Consider the following 19,357-nt stretch of genomic DNA (forward strand, 5'->3'; position numbering starts at 1 on the left):
ATATGAAGCTTTCACTTGCACCCTGACTGAACTGATCAAACCACCAACTAGCTTTGAAGTAAAAGAAAACAAAACAAGTCAATTTGTTTAAATTAGACTGGCAAGTTAGGCCTCGTTAAACATTATCACTCATTCCCTGATTGTCAACATTAAACTTTTGGACAATGCTCTGCTACAACTGTTAGTTGTTCACTATCACTGCTGCAGCTCAACCTGCACAGCAGCATTAGTTAGTTGGAACTGGTCATTGGACAGCAGCTTGACAAAGCAGCAGTCACTGTTCTGAATTCAGAGTAAAGGAAACACTAAATGTACCTGAGGATGGAGGACAAATAAACATCATTGAGATTTTTTTAGCAGCTACAAAGAACTAAGGATCAACTCTATGGTGACTTATGCTGCGTTAAAGGCTAAGTTCGCAATTTTTCCAAGTTGTATTCAAGTTGAATACACATTTGCTTGATTGTTGACATGATTTGTGGCTCTGCTTGAACATGATGACCCTTTGTGCCTTTTACCTTCTCTGTCTTCAATCATCTTAAATATCACCATCGCAGAACCTCTGACGTCATTAACTTTCTGTTCATTTTCTCAGCTGATACTTATTTCATGCTTAAACTAAACACACAGCGTCTGACCCTTTCCTCTACCTGGTGTGCCGGTGTTGACGCCCGCAGCCGGTTAAAGCCTTGACCCTTCAAGGCACAGATCCCTTCATCATCACTGCCAGAGTCATCGTCAGAGATGAAGATGATATTAGGGCTGCTGGAGTCGATGACAATGACCTCCTCAAAAAGTGATGATGGCAACTTCTGACTTTTAGGGTCAATTTTTCTCTTCTTCTGTTTATCCCGCTTCTGTCCCTCCTCCTCCTCCTTCTTCTTCTTCTTCTTCTTCTTCTTCAGCTTGCCAGTAGTAGGTGACAGAGACTGGTTTCCTCTTGTGTGTTCCAGTTCTTCATCACCATCTGCAGACTTCTCAGCCGCCGTTTGTTGCTGGCTGTGCTGGCTCTCTCTGTCGTGCTCCTTCTCTTTTCCATCCTCCAGTTCCTCCAGCACCCCGGGATTGGAGGAGTAGTGGAGCTGGCTATAGAGGCGGAACTCCAGCTCGCTGTTGGCCTCTGACCCCTCAGAGTCCGCTTCATCCTCTTGATAGAGATCATCCTCCAACTCCTCTCGGTCCTGGTAGGCACAATACATTACCACAAAACACACTCAGCTTGCACACACCACGCTTGGAGAGGACAGCGGCTTCAGTGGCTGAGGCCGACTGCAGGGATAAACACACACACACACACACACACACACACACACACACAAAAGCAGGAGGTTATAATGTAATCTGTTATAACGTTGTTAATTGTGTGAATTTGGCAATTTCAGTAAAAAGTGTGCTGCTCTGCTGCACTTTTTCTCTTAGTTCAGCTTGTATGTCACAAAATAACTGATTATACAAATGAAGATCATTGAGGTTTTCTATCGTAGTATAAAATCTACACTTACACCATGTAAAATTAAAGAGGGAGAAAACAGGAAAATGGCCTGAGAAATCTCACAATGCCTCTAGAAACTGTGATTGAGGGGCAAAAATTACCCCCAAGATTGTGAAAAATTAATTATATATATATATATATACATACAGGTTTAGGCCAGTATCCAAATCCCATATGAAGCCGTCATTTTACATGAATTCATTTTATTAAACTTCTATTTCCGCCCCTAGCACACCTTCACACAAACGGCGCTGTTGTTCACACTACGCACGTACGTAACTCCGTTTCCATATCGGGCAGAGTCCAGCCAAACCTGCAGTGTTGAAGTTTTCTATTCATATATTAATCGTGCAATACAGATATGAGAATGCTAATAAAAGATAAACAAAATAAACAGTTAGAATTGTCTGCTGCTTTCTCTCAAACCTCCTGATGGTATTTTACACACAAGGATGACTGACACTTTTCTTTGCTTTTTATTTACGTCTGTAGGTGATCACTGTATGCATTTTAATCTGTTAAATTCACATCAAAAACAACCACTTAATGCACTAATTTGTTCTTTTAAATGCCCCAATTTTTTTAGACAATGAAGACAAAAGTTGCCCTCCAGATATTTTTGTAATTTTCTACACAGTACACTTACTCACTGTGATGAACAAAAGGCAAATACGAATCTTGTATAAGTGTAAAATCTGTGTACATCAAATTTATAAACGTATTAGTTATTTTTCTCTCTAAATCACCCATCATGTCTTCTATCTAGAGCACTGAGGAGCTGAAGTGGACACAGGCCAACAGCAATTACAGGAGGTTCCAGTCTTATTCCGAAGACCTTGAGGCCTTGTTAACAAAGCTGAAAGAACACGCTTCAGCAGCACTCACATTTTTTTTTTTTTTTTTTAAACCCGTAGACTTTTTCATCAGAACTGTGATGAAAACTTGGACCCATCATATGTTCATTTCAACACGTAACAGGACATAAACGGAAACCCAGTTTTACATGATTGTGTCAGAAAATGTAAAATTATCTGCTTACTACACTTTGTAAAACACTCTGTGTTGTTAATATTCTCACACACACACACACACACACACACACACACACACACACACACACACACACACACAGAGTGGATGGAGAAGTGGCACCGGCCCATTGCTCTGTCCAGTCCTGCGTGTCTGTGCCATGATGGCTGGAGATGATTGGCTCCCAGGCCGCACACACTGCATAAACGCCACGCTACACGGTCACAAGCCGGCCACCAGGGATTAAAGGGACAGAAAGTGGAGTCTTACCGGCTGGTGAGGGGCAACAGTTATATGTTAAAAAAATTGAGCAGCGCACGGGGCCTGGGAGCCGACAAATGAGTGACAGTGTTTTACAGTGGTGGAATTTAATGTACTGTTCTTAAAGCCCCTCGAAGTCATGGTCCACCACCGCAGGTGATTTTACCTAATCTGACTAATTAAAGCTCAGGACTGTGCGGACTGAACTTTATCGACACTGCTGGACTTTCCTGGTGGCTCTGCTGTATGTATTATGGAGGGGCGACTCATCTTCATGACGGAAAGATAGCTTTTTCGCAGAAAACATTTTTGACACAAAATGAAAAGGACAAGACTGACTTCCAGTTCCAGTGTCCTGCTTCCTCACAGCCACAACGTATTGAGACACTTCAATGAAACATAACCATCATTCATGTTATTAGTAGCACTTGTACTTTTCCTCCCACAGGTACAGCTAAATTATTGGGGGAATCTTTTTTTTAAATCATACTTTAAACAGTCTTTGAGAGCAATGCTGCATTCATAAAACACACTGAAGTAGCTTTACAGTGCCGTCCAAATGTCACAGTAGAATACAGTATATTTTGTATGGATGACTTTACCAAACATCAAGCACCGATGTTTCTATTGACTGGCTGTGCACATCCACAGATGAAGGTGTGTTCACTGGAGATTACACAGAAACAGAAAATACATGCTTGACTTTCTCTGTCATTCAGGCTCACACAGAAGCCAATGGTAGACAGCGCAAGATCACCTACTATATTTATAATTAATTGTTTTGAGTCATTTTTTTTTAGTGACAAAAATGTTAAAGTTCATTGAGTCCAGCTTCTTTAATGTAATTTTTTTTTTTTGGTTCCTTCAGTCTTCCATGATAAAAAAAAAAAAAAAAAAACTGAATATATTTTGGTTGTGGACTTTTAGTTGGGACAAACCCAGACTGCCTGCAACTTGGACCAAATTTTTCATAATTTCTTGATATTTTAAATAATCAATTGATGGAGAAAACAATCAACAGATTAACTGACAGTGAAAAAGCTCATTTTTGAAGCCCTATTCCTGTTCCTGACATTAGTATATAATCATCTTAATATATGAGGCCAACAAGTACTAACATTACAGTACCGCTTATACATTAATGCTTCAATAATCCTGTATATTAAATAACACTATAAAATGGGCCGTTCTGCAAACTGAGCACATATACTTTTGATCATGCCCATTTTCTTGTTTGTAGTTATAATTTTGAATACATATTTTGAGTAACTGCTACTTTTTTGTTTTACTTAAGTTAAGAACGTGAATACTTATCACACAGCTGTTTGAATGTTATGTCTCCCGGTGTAATTGGTTGGTTTCAGGAAGGATAACAGGGAAATAAATTGGTAACTACACTGATTTCAGGGTGTTGGGTGGACATGTTTTTATGTTTCTTCAAGGAAATACAGATGGAGTAGAGTGAATGGGGCCCCAATTAAAAAGTCGACTGGCTGCATTACAATGACGAGCAACACTTGGCGACGTGCATTTAAACTGTGGGAAGCCCGGTGGTGGCCACTTACTGATAAGTAATCAGAGCCTTATAAGCACGAACACCCCGCTACAATTTCAAGTCCTATTTAATCCTAATAAAAGTATGTAAGTATTATCCGGCAATTTATTTTTAATTAAAAGCAAAACTACGCACTATGCAGAAAATGCTGCCTGTCAATGTTTTTGTGCATTTTACTGTTTAAAGCTGAGCTCATTTTAACTGCGTTATCTTACTGTTGGTTAGTTAAATATAAATGAAAGAATCTTAATCTATAAGATCAACATTGGGGCATCACTAGGAGAACCGTATATCTCCTAAAAGACAACAGCCCTGTTTTCTGCTTTGTGACTTTTACCAGCTGATCCAAGTGGATTTCTTATTAGTTTGCCAACTTTGAGAAGTTGGAGAATTTTCTAAACCAATAAGGAACATTCACTCTTTTAGTTTATCAGGAGCATTCAAATTCACCAAATGTGGAGATGCATAGTTTTCACTGCACAGAAAGGATCTATGCCATCTACCGTGTGACCCCGTTCCTCAGGCTCTGTAACATATCGTTGTTATATAGCTTAAATATCTGTCTTAGACGCTGGATTTTGTAATATTGTGATACTGCATAAATGCTGTCTTTTACCATAATGTTATTATTATTTGCCCTCACCAAAGTCATTATATCCACATGAATCAGAAATCTCATTGCGCCAAAAAAAAAAGTCATCCTTATATCATCGCAGTGATATTTGATTTTGTCCAATGGTCAATTTAACTTGAAAGACAGATCATGTTTTTCATCTTTAGTATTTGATTGATTAAGTGTGCATATTTTACACGTGTTGCAACCATCCCTTCACAGCTGTGAGTTAAATCATATCTATTTTACAACCTGTAAGTATTGAACAAAACCACTTAAATAAAGAAATTCAGTTGTTGAAGTTTGAAATGTTGAAAACTGGATATTACGGTGTAAATGGTTTATGATTTATTGGGAGTATAGCACATAGTGTTACCACTGTCCCTGGTCCAAGTGTACTTGGTTACACCACACCACTGGTTGAAGCCACGGCGAGCTAAATGCTAACTAGCGAGCAGACAGTGGCACGTTAGGTCGTCAGTAAACTACTGATCCAGGACTAACATTTGACTGTTACAACATCTGGGGACTGGGAAACTGTCTCTGACTAGCGTCTATTTCAAGTTATTTCCACATGTCCCTGGTTAGCGTGCGTCCCCCCTGTCTGTCCACGTGTTTATAAGCAGCAGAGCAGCAGCCGGTCGGATGTAAACAATGGAGCCTTGCAGCCCCAAACACACACGAAAGAGAACAAACACGTGGAGCTACAGTATCCCCAGTCAAAGTCACCGGTGTTTATGTTTAATACTCAGCGTCAGTAACCATGAGCTCACCTTCACCAAAGCACCGGGGAGATCCAGGTGCCGGAGCTGCTCGCCTGCCTCCAGCCAGAAGGAGACCTACCAACAACTTCCGGGTTTCTCGGAGTGGGAAAAATCAGTTGGCCAACCGTAACGTTTCACTTTCCCGCCGAGGCAGCTACTGTCCCGATGTGTGTAACAGTGCAGGATATTATTGTGTTTGAGGATTTTAGAAAACACGTGAGTCCGAGTGCTCCCCAGCGCACATAACCAAAAACAGTATTTTTATATTAGACTGGGTTTTGTTATATTAGGCCAAAAAAAAACAACAACTGCCTTTTGTTGTCTTTTTTTCTTATCAATTTCTTTTAAAAGGTCTGTTTCAAATTTACAAATTTGAAGTAGCAACTTCACTCATTTTATGCAACTTTATACTTGCACCCCATTAAGTCTCAGAGAGAAATATTGTACTTTCTACTCTATTACATTTGTCTGACAGATTTAGTTACTTTTCCAATTACACGTTTTCATACCCCGCCTGTCAAGTGAAAGCCATGTATGTCCAAAGTTGCTGATTATAGATTTTAATGTCTCTGATAAACTGAACAATTAAATGTTTCTTCATGTGCTTTATGTCCTTAATTTAAAAACCTTCTTGGATGTTCTGGAAATCAAACCTGAAAACTATTTTTCGGACATTATTCACAGTGTAGATATAGGCCCCTATGTGGTTCATAGTGACCCTAAAAACATATGACTTTTTAGAATATAATGAATTACTGTAGATTAAACTAACAGACAGTATACAGTTAGACTTAGTTATTGCAGTAAACTGAACATTAACGCAGCAGTAATGTTAATCCAAAAACATCAACTTTAAAACATTGACAAGGCGCATTTACTCCATAGTGTGTCCTTATATTTTTGGTACTTTGAGTAAATTTTGCTGATAACATACTTTTTCTCATGTAAGGATTTGAATGCAGGACTTTAACTTGTAGTGGAGTATTTTCACTGTGTGGTATTATTACTTTTACTGAAGTAAAAAACCTGAATATTTCTTCCTCCGCTGAATCAATGTGAGTGATGTAAAAAAAAATTAACAGTTGTTTCCTCCCAAAACAAAGGAGAACCTCAAAATTTCAGAGTCGTTTATGGAAAATGAACTGTCCCTCAGGGGACTCAGACTGGTGTGGAACCAGCTCCCAGTTTGGACTCGGGAGGCACAGACACCCTCTGTTCTTTTAATTCAGGCTTAAAACTTTCTGAGGTAACAAATCCTATAGTCAGGGATGGTTCAGGCTTTAAATATTGATGTTTTTAATGTTTTTTTGTTATTGGTTTCCTTGCTGTGTTTTACTTTATAAATTCTGGAACCATGATACATTTTTTAAAACTGAATGGAATTCAGGGGTAGCTGTGGCATTGAAATCACTATTATGAGTTGTATGCCAACACAGATTTACATTGTGTTTTGTACTTTTTTTTTTTAATCCAGATTATAATTTTACAATATTCTGATATAAAAGAGAGTACACTGTTTTGCTATGATGAAGAGTTCTCACCCACCAAGATGCCATAAACCAACTTGTGAAGTTAAGGAATTCATTCAAACCTATTTATTTGGACCACATCTGGAGGTAATGGGGAGGGGGGGGGGGGGGGGGGGCGGAAGAGAATTAGCATATACTTTCTGTATTGCAGATCTTGTTGGATCTCAGTTTTGTTGTTTGTAGTATTGTGTTTGATGATTAGCTTCATTCAATTTTGCCTTTTGTAAATCCTCTGACAAAACAAAATCAAATCCTTCTGAGCTGATCATAAAAATAACAGGTCTGGAGTGTACTGGCACACGAGCGGTTGGAGAAACTGATCTTGCAGTCAGTGGCCTCCCTGGTTCAAGTGGGGAACTTTTTTGCATGTCACGTCCTTTTTCTCTCTGCTCCTTTCTCCTGTAAGCTCTGTACTGTCACCATCTAATAAAGGCAAAGACACTTGTAAGAAGGAATCTGAATAACACTACCAGTCGAGCTCTACCGTTTTGCAAAATATTGTCAATTTACGGTGGGCATTGTTTGTCCTCAGACCCCGAGACGTTATTGTGAAAAGTGTACCTCCTCTGATTATAAAATGTCATTATCAAAGTTGACAGTGAATAGACAGCAAGGCTGCTTCACTTCCAGGGCATTGTATTCTGCAGACAAAAGATCCAGCAGGGCCCCATACTGTTTTTCACTACATAGACTATTCTCACTTTGATGGATGCTTCCTCAATAAGGCACAAATATTGGCTACATAATGTCAGAATATGTGAGTATGTGCATGTATGTGTGAGTGACTAGTATGGACCTTCAGGCCTGTGCTATTATTACATGTTGATGGGAATGTAAATCTATATGTAAATGTACTCCAACAGACTGGCTATCGCCATCAGTCATATTTATAACACGTAGAATACAGCAAAATTATGCCATCCTGGCTCCCATGCAGGCCATGCAACATTAACATCCATCTTCTCCTCCCCTTTATATCATGAGAATAATTGTGATCTCTGTATATTTGACTATAACTGTCGCCGCCATAATAATAGTGAGCGAAGGGCGTTATGATAAAGAATCAGAGAGTGAATGCCATCTGATTCCTGAGTTTCTCCATGCGTGTCATCACAGGAAAGGCCATCACAGAGTTGGATTGTTTCCTTCAAAAGGTTAGGCTGTACCTCGTGTCACAACACTATCACCTCCTTTAGTCCACGTATATATCTGACACACACACACACACACACACACACACACACACACACACACACACACACACACACACACACACACACACACACACACACTTTATATCCTGCATCTGTTTTGTTTTTGGGAAGTGCATATGGGGGCCCTTTGCCTCCTGTGCTCCCCGTATCTCTCTAAATTGGATGCAGGTTCGGGATGCCTCACTGCCTCAGTGAAATTGTGATGTGTCTGCCTGATTTTGGGTTTCATGCATTTGCTGGTATTTACTATTATTATTTTAAAAAGAAGGTAGAGCAGACCGGCTGAATGGAGGCATCTGCTTCAGCGGTTCATCTCCAGGCCAGTGGCGTCCAGACCATTGGCGTGTTGAAGATGGATGGAGGGTCCAGGACGGGGATTTAAAGTCCCCCGATTTCCAATCACACATTCCAGAGGGGATGGTTCTGCCTGATGAATGATCTTTATTGGGGAGAAGGAGTTAAAAGAAGCATGTCATTGCTCTCATTTGATGGTGTTTATATGGCCCATGGTGGCTCCTTCTTCCATTTGGCACCAGACGCTGCAGCAACACTTTCTCAGGAGTGTTTTATCAAAACAGGATTCTCATCAGCCCGTCTGGTTTATTGGCAATATTCTTCTACTGATGATCATTTGTGTACAGAAGTGCTCGTCTGAAGAGTAAAAAAAAAAGCTCAAAACCTGTTGTCTCTGTTCTTTCTGCTTGACTTCAGTGAGTGTGATGAAACTGTAAGAGATTTGGTGTAACATGTCTCTGGTACATTTTGACCCGTGCAGTATGGTGAGAAATGGTGGGATTTAATTGCAACAGCTGTTCAGGACAAAAGCTTAAACATTTAATCTATCATTTGTCAGTCGTCAGGACATCAATTGGCAAAAGTTTTGATGTTTGACTGATTGTTTGAGCACCCTTAATATGAGCATTATTTTTCTTTTGTGACAGTAAACAATATATTTTGAGGGTTTTGGACTTTTGGCCAGGCAAAGCAAAACGTTTTAAAGCATCACCACAGACTGTGTGGTTCATATTTTGATGCTATATTCTGACTCTACAAACCAAGCATCGGAGGAATTGAGAAAAAAAATTACTAGATTTATTTTTTTAAATGAAAATAATAGTTGTAGTCCTGGAAATAAGGGTACAGTGTCGGTAAAACATCTCTAGCTGCAGCTCAGATGGAGGTTTCAGCCGTAACTTCTTGCATCAGCTTGTTTCAGTTCTGTAACAGCTCAGTCTGCCTCCCTTTCTACCGTTGGCACATGCTTCCTTGTTACCGTATGCATGTAAATACAACCATCCAGTCGGTATCAAAGCAGCCAGGCAGGAGGAATTCCCTCTGAAAAAAAAAAAAAAAAACGTTCCCTGGATCAGCGCTTCTGAACAAAAATGGCTCCCATGCATCACCCATATGGGGCCCTCTGTGTGCTGGTGTCATTCACATATTCCGGATGTACAGCATTTGTTAAGTCCCATCACCACCAGGGTCTATCTCTCACTGCGACTCACACACTTTTTGCAGTCACATTAACACAGGTGTTATATTTCCATTAATTCTAGCAGATATCACAGCATCAAAAAGCTCTGCAGGATAGAGACGCTGATGGAGTATAAGAGAGAGTCAGTCGATCCCAGAGTTAATATCTCAAGTGGAGCATGTACTAATCAGTAGCAAAGCTCACAAGCAGGAAGAAACAAATGATAAAGCACAACCAGAGGGGAATGATAACTCGTCACGGGACCATTGCTTGTAATTTTGCACCATGTAACAGAATATTTCTTTGTTTTCTCAGCACGAATGAAATTTTAGTCTCTCTGTACAACCTTTTTCAGACATGGAATACGTAACATTGATCAGCCATGACTGGCCTTACCTTAGTGACATTTATTTGTGTAGTATACAGCCATCAAATACAAAGGTGTTGGTGGATAAAATAATCAGATATAATGTCTGGATTTCAGGCTTATCTATGAAATTGCACTTGCCAAATTAAAATATTACACTGATGCAAAAATCATATAAAAAAAAATCATCCTTATTATTCCCCTTAAACGTTCTGCTCATTAATTTACAACACAACTCCACTTTGGCTTGACACACTCAGCTATATCTAAAGGTGTCGATACCAGGGTATAAATGGCATGTCATGAGGGGCCACAAGTAGACAGTCCCTCTATTAAAGAGGCCACAAGCTTAAAAAAAAAAAAGTTGAGAAGCCGTGTCCGTGTCTAAGGGCCAGCAGGACGCCTCAGTGCTTATGAGACAGTTTCTTATGGTCAGGAGGTTTTAGGCTGGTGCTTCGAATCTCTGTTGTTGTTGTTTTTTTAATTAAAAGCATACAGGTGAAACACACACACACACACACACACACACACACACACACACACCCCACAGGAAACACTTTTTGTGAAGCTCTGTGATCAACAGTCTGTCTGTGCTTTCAGAAAGGAAAAAAAAAAAACAAGAGAACAAGCCTGACAACACCTTTTCAGACTGGACCAAGTGACTTGTGTCTATGGGGATTAAATTTGTGAACAGAAGCTCTATACACACACAGACACACACGCACACACAAAGTCCCACATACACACTCCATCACCACACGATGCCACAACACCTCTTTCTCAGCTGTGAGTGTAAAACCACATTGACAGGAGCCTTGTCCGCTCTTGTCGAATCGTCACGCTGAAATGTTTACCTTTACATACAAATGGCCTGGTGTCATGTTGTGTCACATAATGTTTCATGGACAAATAATGTGTCCCATTTCTCAATCCGCCCCGCAGCCTTTAAGCCCCCTTGTAGCCTCTATAGCCACAACAACACCCAGGCACCGTGGCTGCAAAAAGGGAACCCTGTGTCGCCACAGTGAAGTGCCACTCTGAATTAAATCCCAGGGATATGGAGGTAAGCTCAATCAGCACTGTGGCTCTGAGTGTCACTAGGTAAAAAAAAAAAACACACACGAGCACCAGGGGCAAGTTTTTACCAAAGTGTTATATAAGTTTCTATAGTGTGAAGAAATGTGACGCAAAAATAGATCAACACTAGTATGTCAAACACAAAGGAGGTTTTTTGTTTTTTTAAACCAGGCTTCATGTTAGAAACCTTAAATCTTTGAGTGGAACACGCAGTGATGATAGCAGAAAACGTAAGAGGAGAAATAGAATCAATGAAGCCGAAATAACAACAAAAGAGCAAATGATCAGTTTTGAAAAGCGGAAAATAAGTTTGTTCTGAGAAGCTTTTTAAGAAATGTTTTAGATAATGCAATGTCTCTCTTAAATTTTCAGACAAGCTGTGAAAAAAATGTGAGCTCAGGCTGCTAGAAACTGTATGCAGTGAAGGAAAAATCCAAACATTATCCAACAAGATGCAGTGTCTCTTGGTACAGAGATGCAAATGTGGTTCACTCTGAGGTTAAACAAAATACTGTCATGATGGTTGCAGCTGTTGAATTATGTTTCTGAGCAGTGTGGGGGAAATAACTGCGTACATGTATCCAAGTACTGTAAGTTCAACTGAGAGGTACTTCTACTTTATACTTTCCATTTTCTAATACTTTCTACTCCACTACAGTTCAGGGACAAATATTGAACTTTCGCCACACTTCATTTGTCTGACAGCTGCAGTTTCTTTTCAGAACAAGAGTTTACATAGAAGATTTATAGTTCCATAAATAAAAAAGGATTAATTGTTATAGATTAAACTCAACTGTACTCTGGTTACAATTACGTCCCATTTTAATATTTTGTTTTAATAAGCTAACATCCAACAATACAAAGTCTATAATAACATCACATGATAATATAAAACACAACATAATGACAGGATCACTTTGCAAACTAAGTACTTTTACTTTTGATACTTTAAACAAACCCTGCTGATGATATTTAGCCTGCCACTAAGTAAACCTAAAAAAAAAAAAAAAAGGCTGGACTGTTTGTGAGCTTCCAAAACAAAAACAACAAAAACAAAACACAGATGCAGATGTAATTTCACCGACACAGAAATGTCAGTCTCTCTCCCAACACACATACAGAATAGGCCTTTAAACCTTTGTCTTTCCTTGTAGTTTACATTAAATTTCAACGGTCTGCTGAAAACCAAAATTCCCAGAGAGACAGGGAGCATTCCCTCCAGTGTTTACGTGTTTACTTATTGTTCTAATCGTCCCTTTAGTGCTTCTGTCTCGGGTTTTAATGCGATTCTCTCCAGTTCCGCTCGGTCAGACCGCGGGTCACCGACCCAGCTACGCCCCTTCATATTAATTACACTAATTAGCACGGGGTTGAAAAACAAACAAGTGATGATTAATATCTAAACTATGGCGAATTCTTTGAAGACATCCATGCGGGCGATGCCAAATGTGGAGAGACACATGACAGCGAGGCTGCAGAAGACAGATTAAAGGATATTAGAAAAACTATTCCTGCTCTGAAAAAGTAGAACGACGTGACAAAACATTTAAATAACCATTACACCTATAGTTAAAATATTTGACATAGTCTAAATACAACTGGCCTAACTATCTCTACGTATAAATTAATGTTTGGATGAATACATAACCTATCACTATTAAAAATATGTACAATGTGACGTGACAAATGAATTTCTACTTTCTTTGTTTTGTCTCTTTTTATAATAAATAGATATAATAATATTAATAATAATAATAATTGCAACTATACATTTCGTATTGTTTCTCTTCAAAAAAATATTTTCTAAAATTCACATTTTCACCACAATGAACATACATTTCCTGGTAAAGCTTAATTGCAGCTGCCTTTAGCTGATCATATTTACCTCGAACTGTCTCTGTTTTACATTATAAACTCAAAATGTAATTGCCGTCAGAAACAAGTAAAAAAAAAAAAAAGAAAAGTCAAATAGGAGTTAATGACTGGGTTCTTTGGAATAGCTCAATAACAGATAATTGTTCAGTCTTTTCTGCGAGCTGACACGTTGAGGAAATGCAGTGAATAATCCGCAGCCATGGTCATGCATACAGATTCAACTTTTGGGTCCGTAAAAAGATAAGGATGAGGCAAGTCTGCCGAGGATTGACGAGCATTCCCCCCTGTAGGCAAGAAAACAGTAGCCATGTCAATATATGTGGCGCTAATCATCATTAACCGGCTGGGTGACAACACGAGGCTGCAGCCTCAAATAACTCTGTATGTTATTTGTGAAAAGGTGTCTCCCCCCCCCCCCCCCCCCCCCCCCCCCCCCCCCCCCCCCATGCTAACATAAAAGTCCCGTAGCCCAGTCCAAGGCAGAATAAATTCACAATTCCCTGATAAAAGTCTGTAATTGATTTATCCGTGGCTGTTTGTCCGCCAGAAGGTCAGAGTGGATCCTCCTTTTCACTCGGAAACATTAGGTGTTTATGTTTTGATGTTGTGGGCGCGAGCCGAAGGTCAGGGTCGTAGTGTTGCAGCGCGAGGCGACAAGTAGAGCAAAATGGGTCCGCTGTCTCACGCTTTGTTCCGCACTCAATTGTCTCGGGGCTGCGCGTGAACCCTGAGACCTGCAGCTGTCTGGAGGACGGAAACGGAAGGGAAGGAAGGAGAAGTTAAGACTCCGAGTAAAGAGGCACAACCACTATTTCAATTTCTCTTTTAATCTTAATTTCTGTTTTTGTTCAAATCCTGTAGGAATTTATGCTGAAATCTTATGGGGTTTTATTTTTGTTCCCCCCCCCCCCTGAGCAGAGATGTCAGACAGACTCTATTGTTGGTTTTGCCTCTGCAAGAAATTCTCTTTCATTTGTCCTGTCCTTTTTACATATTTTCCCCTTGGTGTTGTAACATTTCCTGACAATGAATTAGTGATCTCCCAACAGTAAAATGTGAAAGAATTATGTGTTATCTGACAAAGACCTCCTGCTCAAGCTTCAGGCCATTTCTTAGTTGAAATCGAGCTGAAGTCATTCACGCCAAACTCATAATTTATCCACAAGAAGAACTTCCACTGTTTCAGTTTTTGTCTTCAAGTGCATGTTGCAAATATTCACACGGGCTTCTAATCATTTTTTATTTTTTTTTTTAAATAAAAAAATAAAAAGAATGAACAGAGAAAAAAAAATTGAAATTGTGTTTTTTTTATTTATTTATTTATTTTTAATTTCGATTGATTTATTCATTTATTTTGGAGGGGTTTTGCTGAGCCAATAGAGGCCCTGGGTTACACCGTGCAATTCGGCAGTATCTTCAGGCTAACGGAGATAAATTCTTCTTAGTTGGTCCAAAACGACTGCAGAACCTGAATGTAATAAAACGGAAGAGCCCAAAACGCGCACATGTTCAGGAAATGTTTAATGTCATTGTTCCGCCAGAGAATAAAGTTGTCGATGAGAACCAAACAAAGCGGGGAGTATCAGTACGAGTGGAAATTTTCAGTTGGCAAATTAATATTTAAATGAAATGTTATGCGCGCACAGGTGTGTGTCTGCGAACAATCAGAGGTGAGGACCGGAACTATCCGTTTTTATAACAAACACTTTGCACACAGCGCGTGCAGGAGGTGAAGGCTGAACTCTTCAACTGCTGCTCCGTGTGTGTTGCACCAGCTCCATAGTCTTTCAGTCCACGCGTCATGCGTAAAAGTGCACCGTGCGTAACAGGTGTATCCTGGCAGGAGAGAGAAGGAGAGAAGTTTGGAGAAACTCTCATGAGCGTTGTTTTAGGGGACGCTGAACATAAATTAATTTAAGCACCAACTTTATATTCATACGATTTATAAGTGAAACATATCATAACCTGTACTGGTTTTACGCATATAATTGAATGTTACCTACCTAATTCCACAGCTATCGTCAGGATGTGTATACAGAGGAAATAAATCTCCCATAAAAGAGGGAAAGACAGAAAGGGGGAGAGTGGGGCGGGAAAGTTTAGTAAAGTGGAACTTGGTAACAGATGCGAGTTAGGGGGGCGCGGCCCTGCAGGGAAGGGTGGAGGTTCTTCTACGCTGTGTATGTATGCGTGGCCGCGCGCGCGTGTTAAAGCGCATGTTGATTCGTGCACGTGAGCGTGCACGCCCATCGCAAGCTCGTGCAGGAAAAAGAAGGACAGGACATGAGCGCACATTGAGAGCGCGGCTCTTTTACTCGGCGTGATCATTTCACGGTTCCCCCCGAAGCCTTTTTTCCACCTAAAGCGTTTAGTTGCAGCTGACTGAGCACTTGCAGGGAGTGCAATAGGGAGCGGAAGGGTCGAATTATTTCAACCTACAACTCGCCCCAAAAGTACTGTAGGACGAAAGAAAAAAAAAAAAAAGGAGAGAGGGAGAGGGAGAGGAGAAACTGTGCCAGAGAGAGAGAGAGCGAGCGAGCGAGAGAGAGAGAGAGAGAGAGAGAGAGAGCGAGAGAGAGAGAGAGAGAGAGAGGGAGAGAGAGAGAGAGAGAGAGAGAGAGAGAGAGAGAGAGAGGGGAAGAGAGGGAGACTCTGGAAAAAGTTTTTGTTCTTTTCCTTTTTTCTCCCTCCTTCGCCTCCCCCTGTTCTAACCGGATAACATGGACCAGGGACCCAAGAGTCCTGGACTGCGGCTGGGGAGAGCAGGTAGGGTCGCACCGGCTCACTCGAGCTTCATTTCACTTTGATGATGAGTTGAACTTTTTATCAGACGAAACACGTGTTTGTGTTGTTTGTTCGTTTACAGTTTTTAACGCGAAACTTTTACCCATAAGTTATGGAAGTTATGATGGAAGTAAATAGAAGTGTTTCTTTTTTTTTTAAACTTTTGTGTGGTGTATATCAAAGTTTTCTGAAATAGTCCCGGATGACGAAGAACAGGAAAAGCAAAGAGGTATATTCAGACTAGTCACAATCTTTTATACAAAGTTTGTGACTTTTGTGAGCAGGTGGTGAAACTTTTAGAGTCAAGACAATCAACTCATCTTTGTTTTGCTGTGTTATAGAAATTTGTTAACTTTAATTAAACAATTAAAGGTAAAATGTGTCTGAGTGTTCTACAGTTTGCGCTTTTAATTTGTGCGAATTTAAACAGAAATGCCTGAAGAAGAAGCTGAATTTGTTAGTTTTGAGTGGCGTGGTCGTTCAGGCAAACTCAACGTGTTGAACTTTCCACATCACCTGAATAAGAAACAGTGAGTTTGTGCAAGTTTGTGGTGGCTTTGCCTGCGTGTGTTTCCATATTCGTTAAATATATGTGTCCAAATGTGTCTTATGAATAGTGGGGTGTGACATATTGATGACCTGTAAGTTTTATTTTTAGTTTGTGGACCAGATGTTGACGTCGCTGACCGGTTAAGTTAAAAAAAAAACAACAACAAAAAAAACAACTGCCCTGAGCTCGACTCACTCCTTTGTGTCTCCATTACTTTATTCAACAGGTTAATCTCCTATAGGCCTATTCATAAAACAGCAGGGTCTGGTACAGCAATGGATCAGGCCATCGACCTTGCTATGGCACCCAATGGATATCACATCATTTCATATTGCTGCCCGCTGCGTCTGCATTGATAAAACGTCGTTTGCCATTAAGAAACTGTGGGCCGGTGATCAGCCTCTTTGAACGGCCAGTGCGCTTTATGCAGACTTTTCGGCAGCAAAAATCTGCTTTTGTGATGACCCTAGTTGCTTCTTAAAAATAATATTTAAAAAAAAAATGTCGGAGACAGTTGTGGAACAACATGTTTAAAGAGGTGCATAGTGCATTTTGGAGCAATTTAGATATGTATTTTCACAATATTGTGATAAGGAAACGTGTTCGGACCCAGACACGTTGTCTCATAATAGAAATGAATTAGCTTGTGCCCGGCCTTCTTTGGAAATTCGTCATCAAATGATGCCAGTGGTCTGCAACACAAATAATGGCCCTTTTGCAGTCTTTTGTGGAGTGGGCCTAACCCCTGATAAACGGTGAAAGCAATGGGATTTGTAGCAATTGGATAATAACCTTTTAACCACGGAGGAAATCAGAGTTTAAAGGAGGCCCTCCCCTGTTGATGTGTAAAGTCTTTAGGGCCCAGGGCCTATACCCACAGCCTCTCCATTTCCTCTCACTTCAAAATACGTGCTTGGGGTACAAAGAAGAATCAGTGAGAATGAACGTGGATCTAATCAGACGCCCCCTCTTCCCGCTCTAAAGGTTGTCAGTGCGTAAAAGTACGCAGCTCGGTTTTTTTTCCCCCCCAATAAGCAGGACCGTTGTTTCTGTCACTGTGGGCCAGCAAATTACGTTATTACTAATTTCACAATTACACCTGGGGGCCTCATCTGCTCGAGAAGAAATACGTGATTTTATTGTTTTCCAAAAAATGTGACGTCTATTTTGTATGTCCATTCTAAAATATTGGCATTAGGCGAAACCGGATCCCCTAATGTTGAAAGAAATCATTTAGGTTCCAGGTTTGATCCACTTTTCCCCGCCCAAACAACCTTTTTATGCTTTCCTGCAGCCTCATGACCAAACTACGAACTCCTGACATTAACCTCCCGTCTGTTCTGCATATTTTATAAGGAATATTTGATTCTGAGCTCCTACAAGTAGTTCCCAAAACGCTCCTAAACCGTGCAAAGTAAAAGCCAGATACGGTTTGTGATGTTGTGTCAACGGAAACCAAGAAAATCTGCGATGCAGAGAGCTGATGGAAAAAGAGAAAGAGGGGAGGGAGGGGTGAAAGAAGGAGAGAGATGACCTCACATGGCATATAGCCTACTTCCGTGTCGACCTGAAGTGCCCCGTCATAACACAGGCTGATATGACCAGCCGGGCCTTATATTCCACCTGACAGATGACAAACTGGTCTTTAAATCCATTATCAAAGAGCCAAATCATTACAAATAGGTCCATGTGATCAGGCCGTGCAGTGATTTACCTGCTCAGCGCAGTGAGTCGAGTTCCACCTCGGGAAGTCCAAGACGGCTCTTTCTCTCTCCAGTCCATATATTTTATTTATTAGTTATGACTTTTATATTTTATAAGCAAATGAAAACTTAAGAAGAGATACGGGAGCTTTCTCATTATGTTTACAGTCAGCGGGCGTGTAATAAACGAGCTGGTGGAGTTAACATGCGCTATTAATTTTTCATTGCTTTTTCGTTTCGAGGCTCGGGCGTAAAAAGCAAAACAGCCGAAGCTGTCATGGTGAATGGAGGGAAGGGAGAGGAGGAAAGAAAGAAGGGAACACTTAAACAACAACACTGGCTTCAATTTGCCTCCAAATGATTATCACAACTCCACCACATTCTTACTAATGTTTAAAAAAGTACACAGGCCCTGTGCCTCCTCCTCCACCTCCCTCCAATCCTCCCATTTCCAGCACTGGAGAGGTAATGAAATATGGTAATGGCTTTGGATCCCCGGATTAAAGTCGTCCTACCCTGATGGAAGTTTTCTCCAAATTTCCAACCCTAAAGCAACAACAATTTGTATACATGATTGATTGTGTTTGGATTTTTTAATTGCTTATGTATTTAATTTGCAAATCGGAGAGACAAGAGCTGCAGTTTACTTCTGTGGGGAGAGAAGCGCTCGTGTCTATATTTCAATAAATATAAGCAGACTGCAGAGGGAGGGCGGATACAATGAAAACCAAAAATACGCAAAATATGATATAGTTATGCTTTTGATTTTGAGTTTATTTTTAGAGAACACAATTGAGCCACACATCCTGCTCTGGCAATGCAAAATATTACTTATGTATTGTTTATTTATTTATATAGAAAAAAGAGACAAATAGAAAATATGCTTTTTTTTTTTTAAAGTATACATTGTATTATGTATATATAAAAAAAATACTAAACAGACAACATTTGTCACTTTTCAGAGTATTTCCTCCCACCAGTGTCTCTCACATTCATTCGTATTGTCAATATTCGTCTGCTGGTCATTTCGTTCACGTGTGGCCTAAATTCGGGCCCGAGTTCTCTGTTGC

At 40.2% G+C, this 19,357-nt stretch overlaps 2 protein-coding genes across 3 annotated transcripts in view; one reads left to right on the forward strand and one right to left on the reverse strand.

Moving 5' to 3' along the window:
- The window catches only part of zcchc7 (zinc finger, CCHC domain containing 7), a 49,601-nt gene extending 43,794 nt beyond the window's left edge, over positions 1-5,807 (reverse strand). For both annotated transcript variants that reach the window (XM_069167997.1, XM_069167995.1), the window contains exons 1-2: positions 5,724-5,807; positions 651-1,269 (exon numbers count right to left, since the gene is read on the reverse strand). In XM_069167997.1, coding sequence (XP_069024098.1) covers positions 651-1,199 — 549 coding nt within the window. In that variant the 5' untranslated portion in view covers positions 1,200-1,269; positions 5,724-5,807. The remainder of the gene's footprint in view (positions 1-650; positions 1,270-5,723) is intronic.
- Positions 5,808-15,536: 9,729 nt separating this feature from the next.
- The window catches only part of pax5 (paired box 5), a 57,005-nt gene continuing 53,184 nt past the window's right edge, over positions 15,537-19,357 (forward strand). The window contains exon 1 of the mRNA XM_069168046.1: positions 15,537-16,016. Within this exon, the coding sequence (XP_069024147.1) occupies positions 15,971-16,016 (46 nt within the window). The 5' untranslated portion in view covers positions 15,537-15,970. The remainder of the gene's footprint in view (positions 16,017-19,357) is intronic.

The sequence above is a fragment of the Embiotoca jacksoni genome, unplaced genomic scaffold (genome assembly GCF_022577435.1).
Source record: "Embiotoca jacksoni isolate LCO1_2020_lvr unplaced genomic scaffold, fEmbJac1.0.p SCAF_4, whole genome shotgun sequence".
Lineage (NCBI taxonomy): Eukaryota > Metazoa > Chordata > Actinopteri > Embiotocidae > Embiotoca > Embiotoca jacksoni.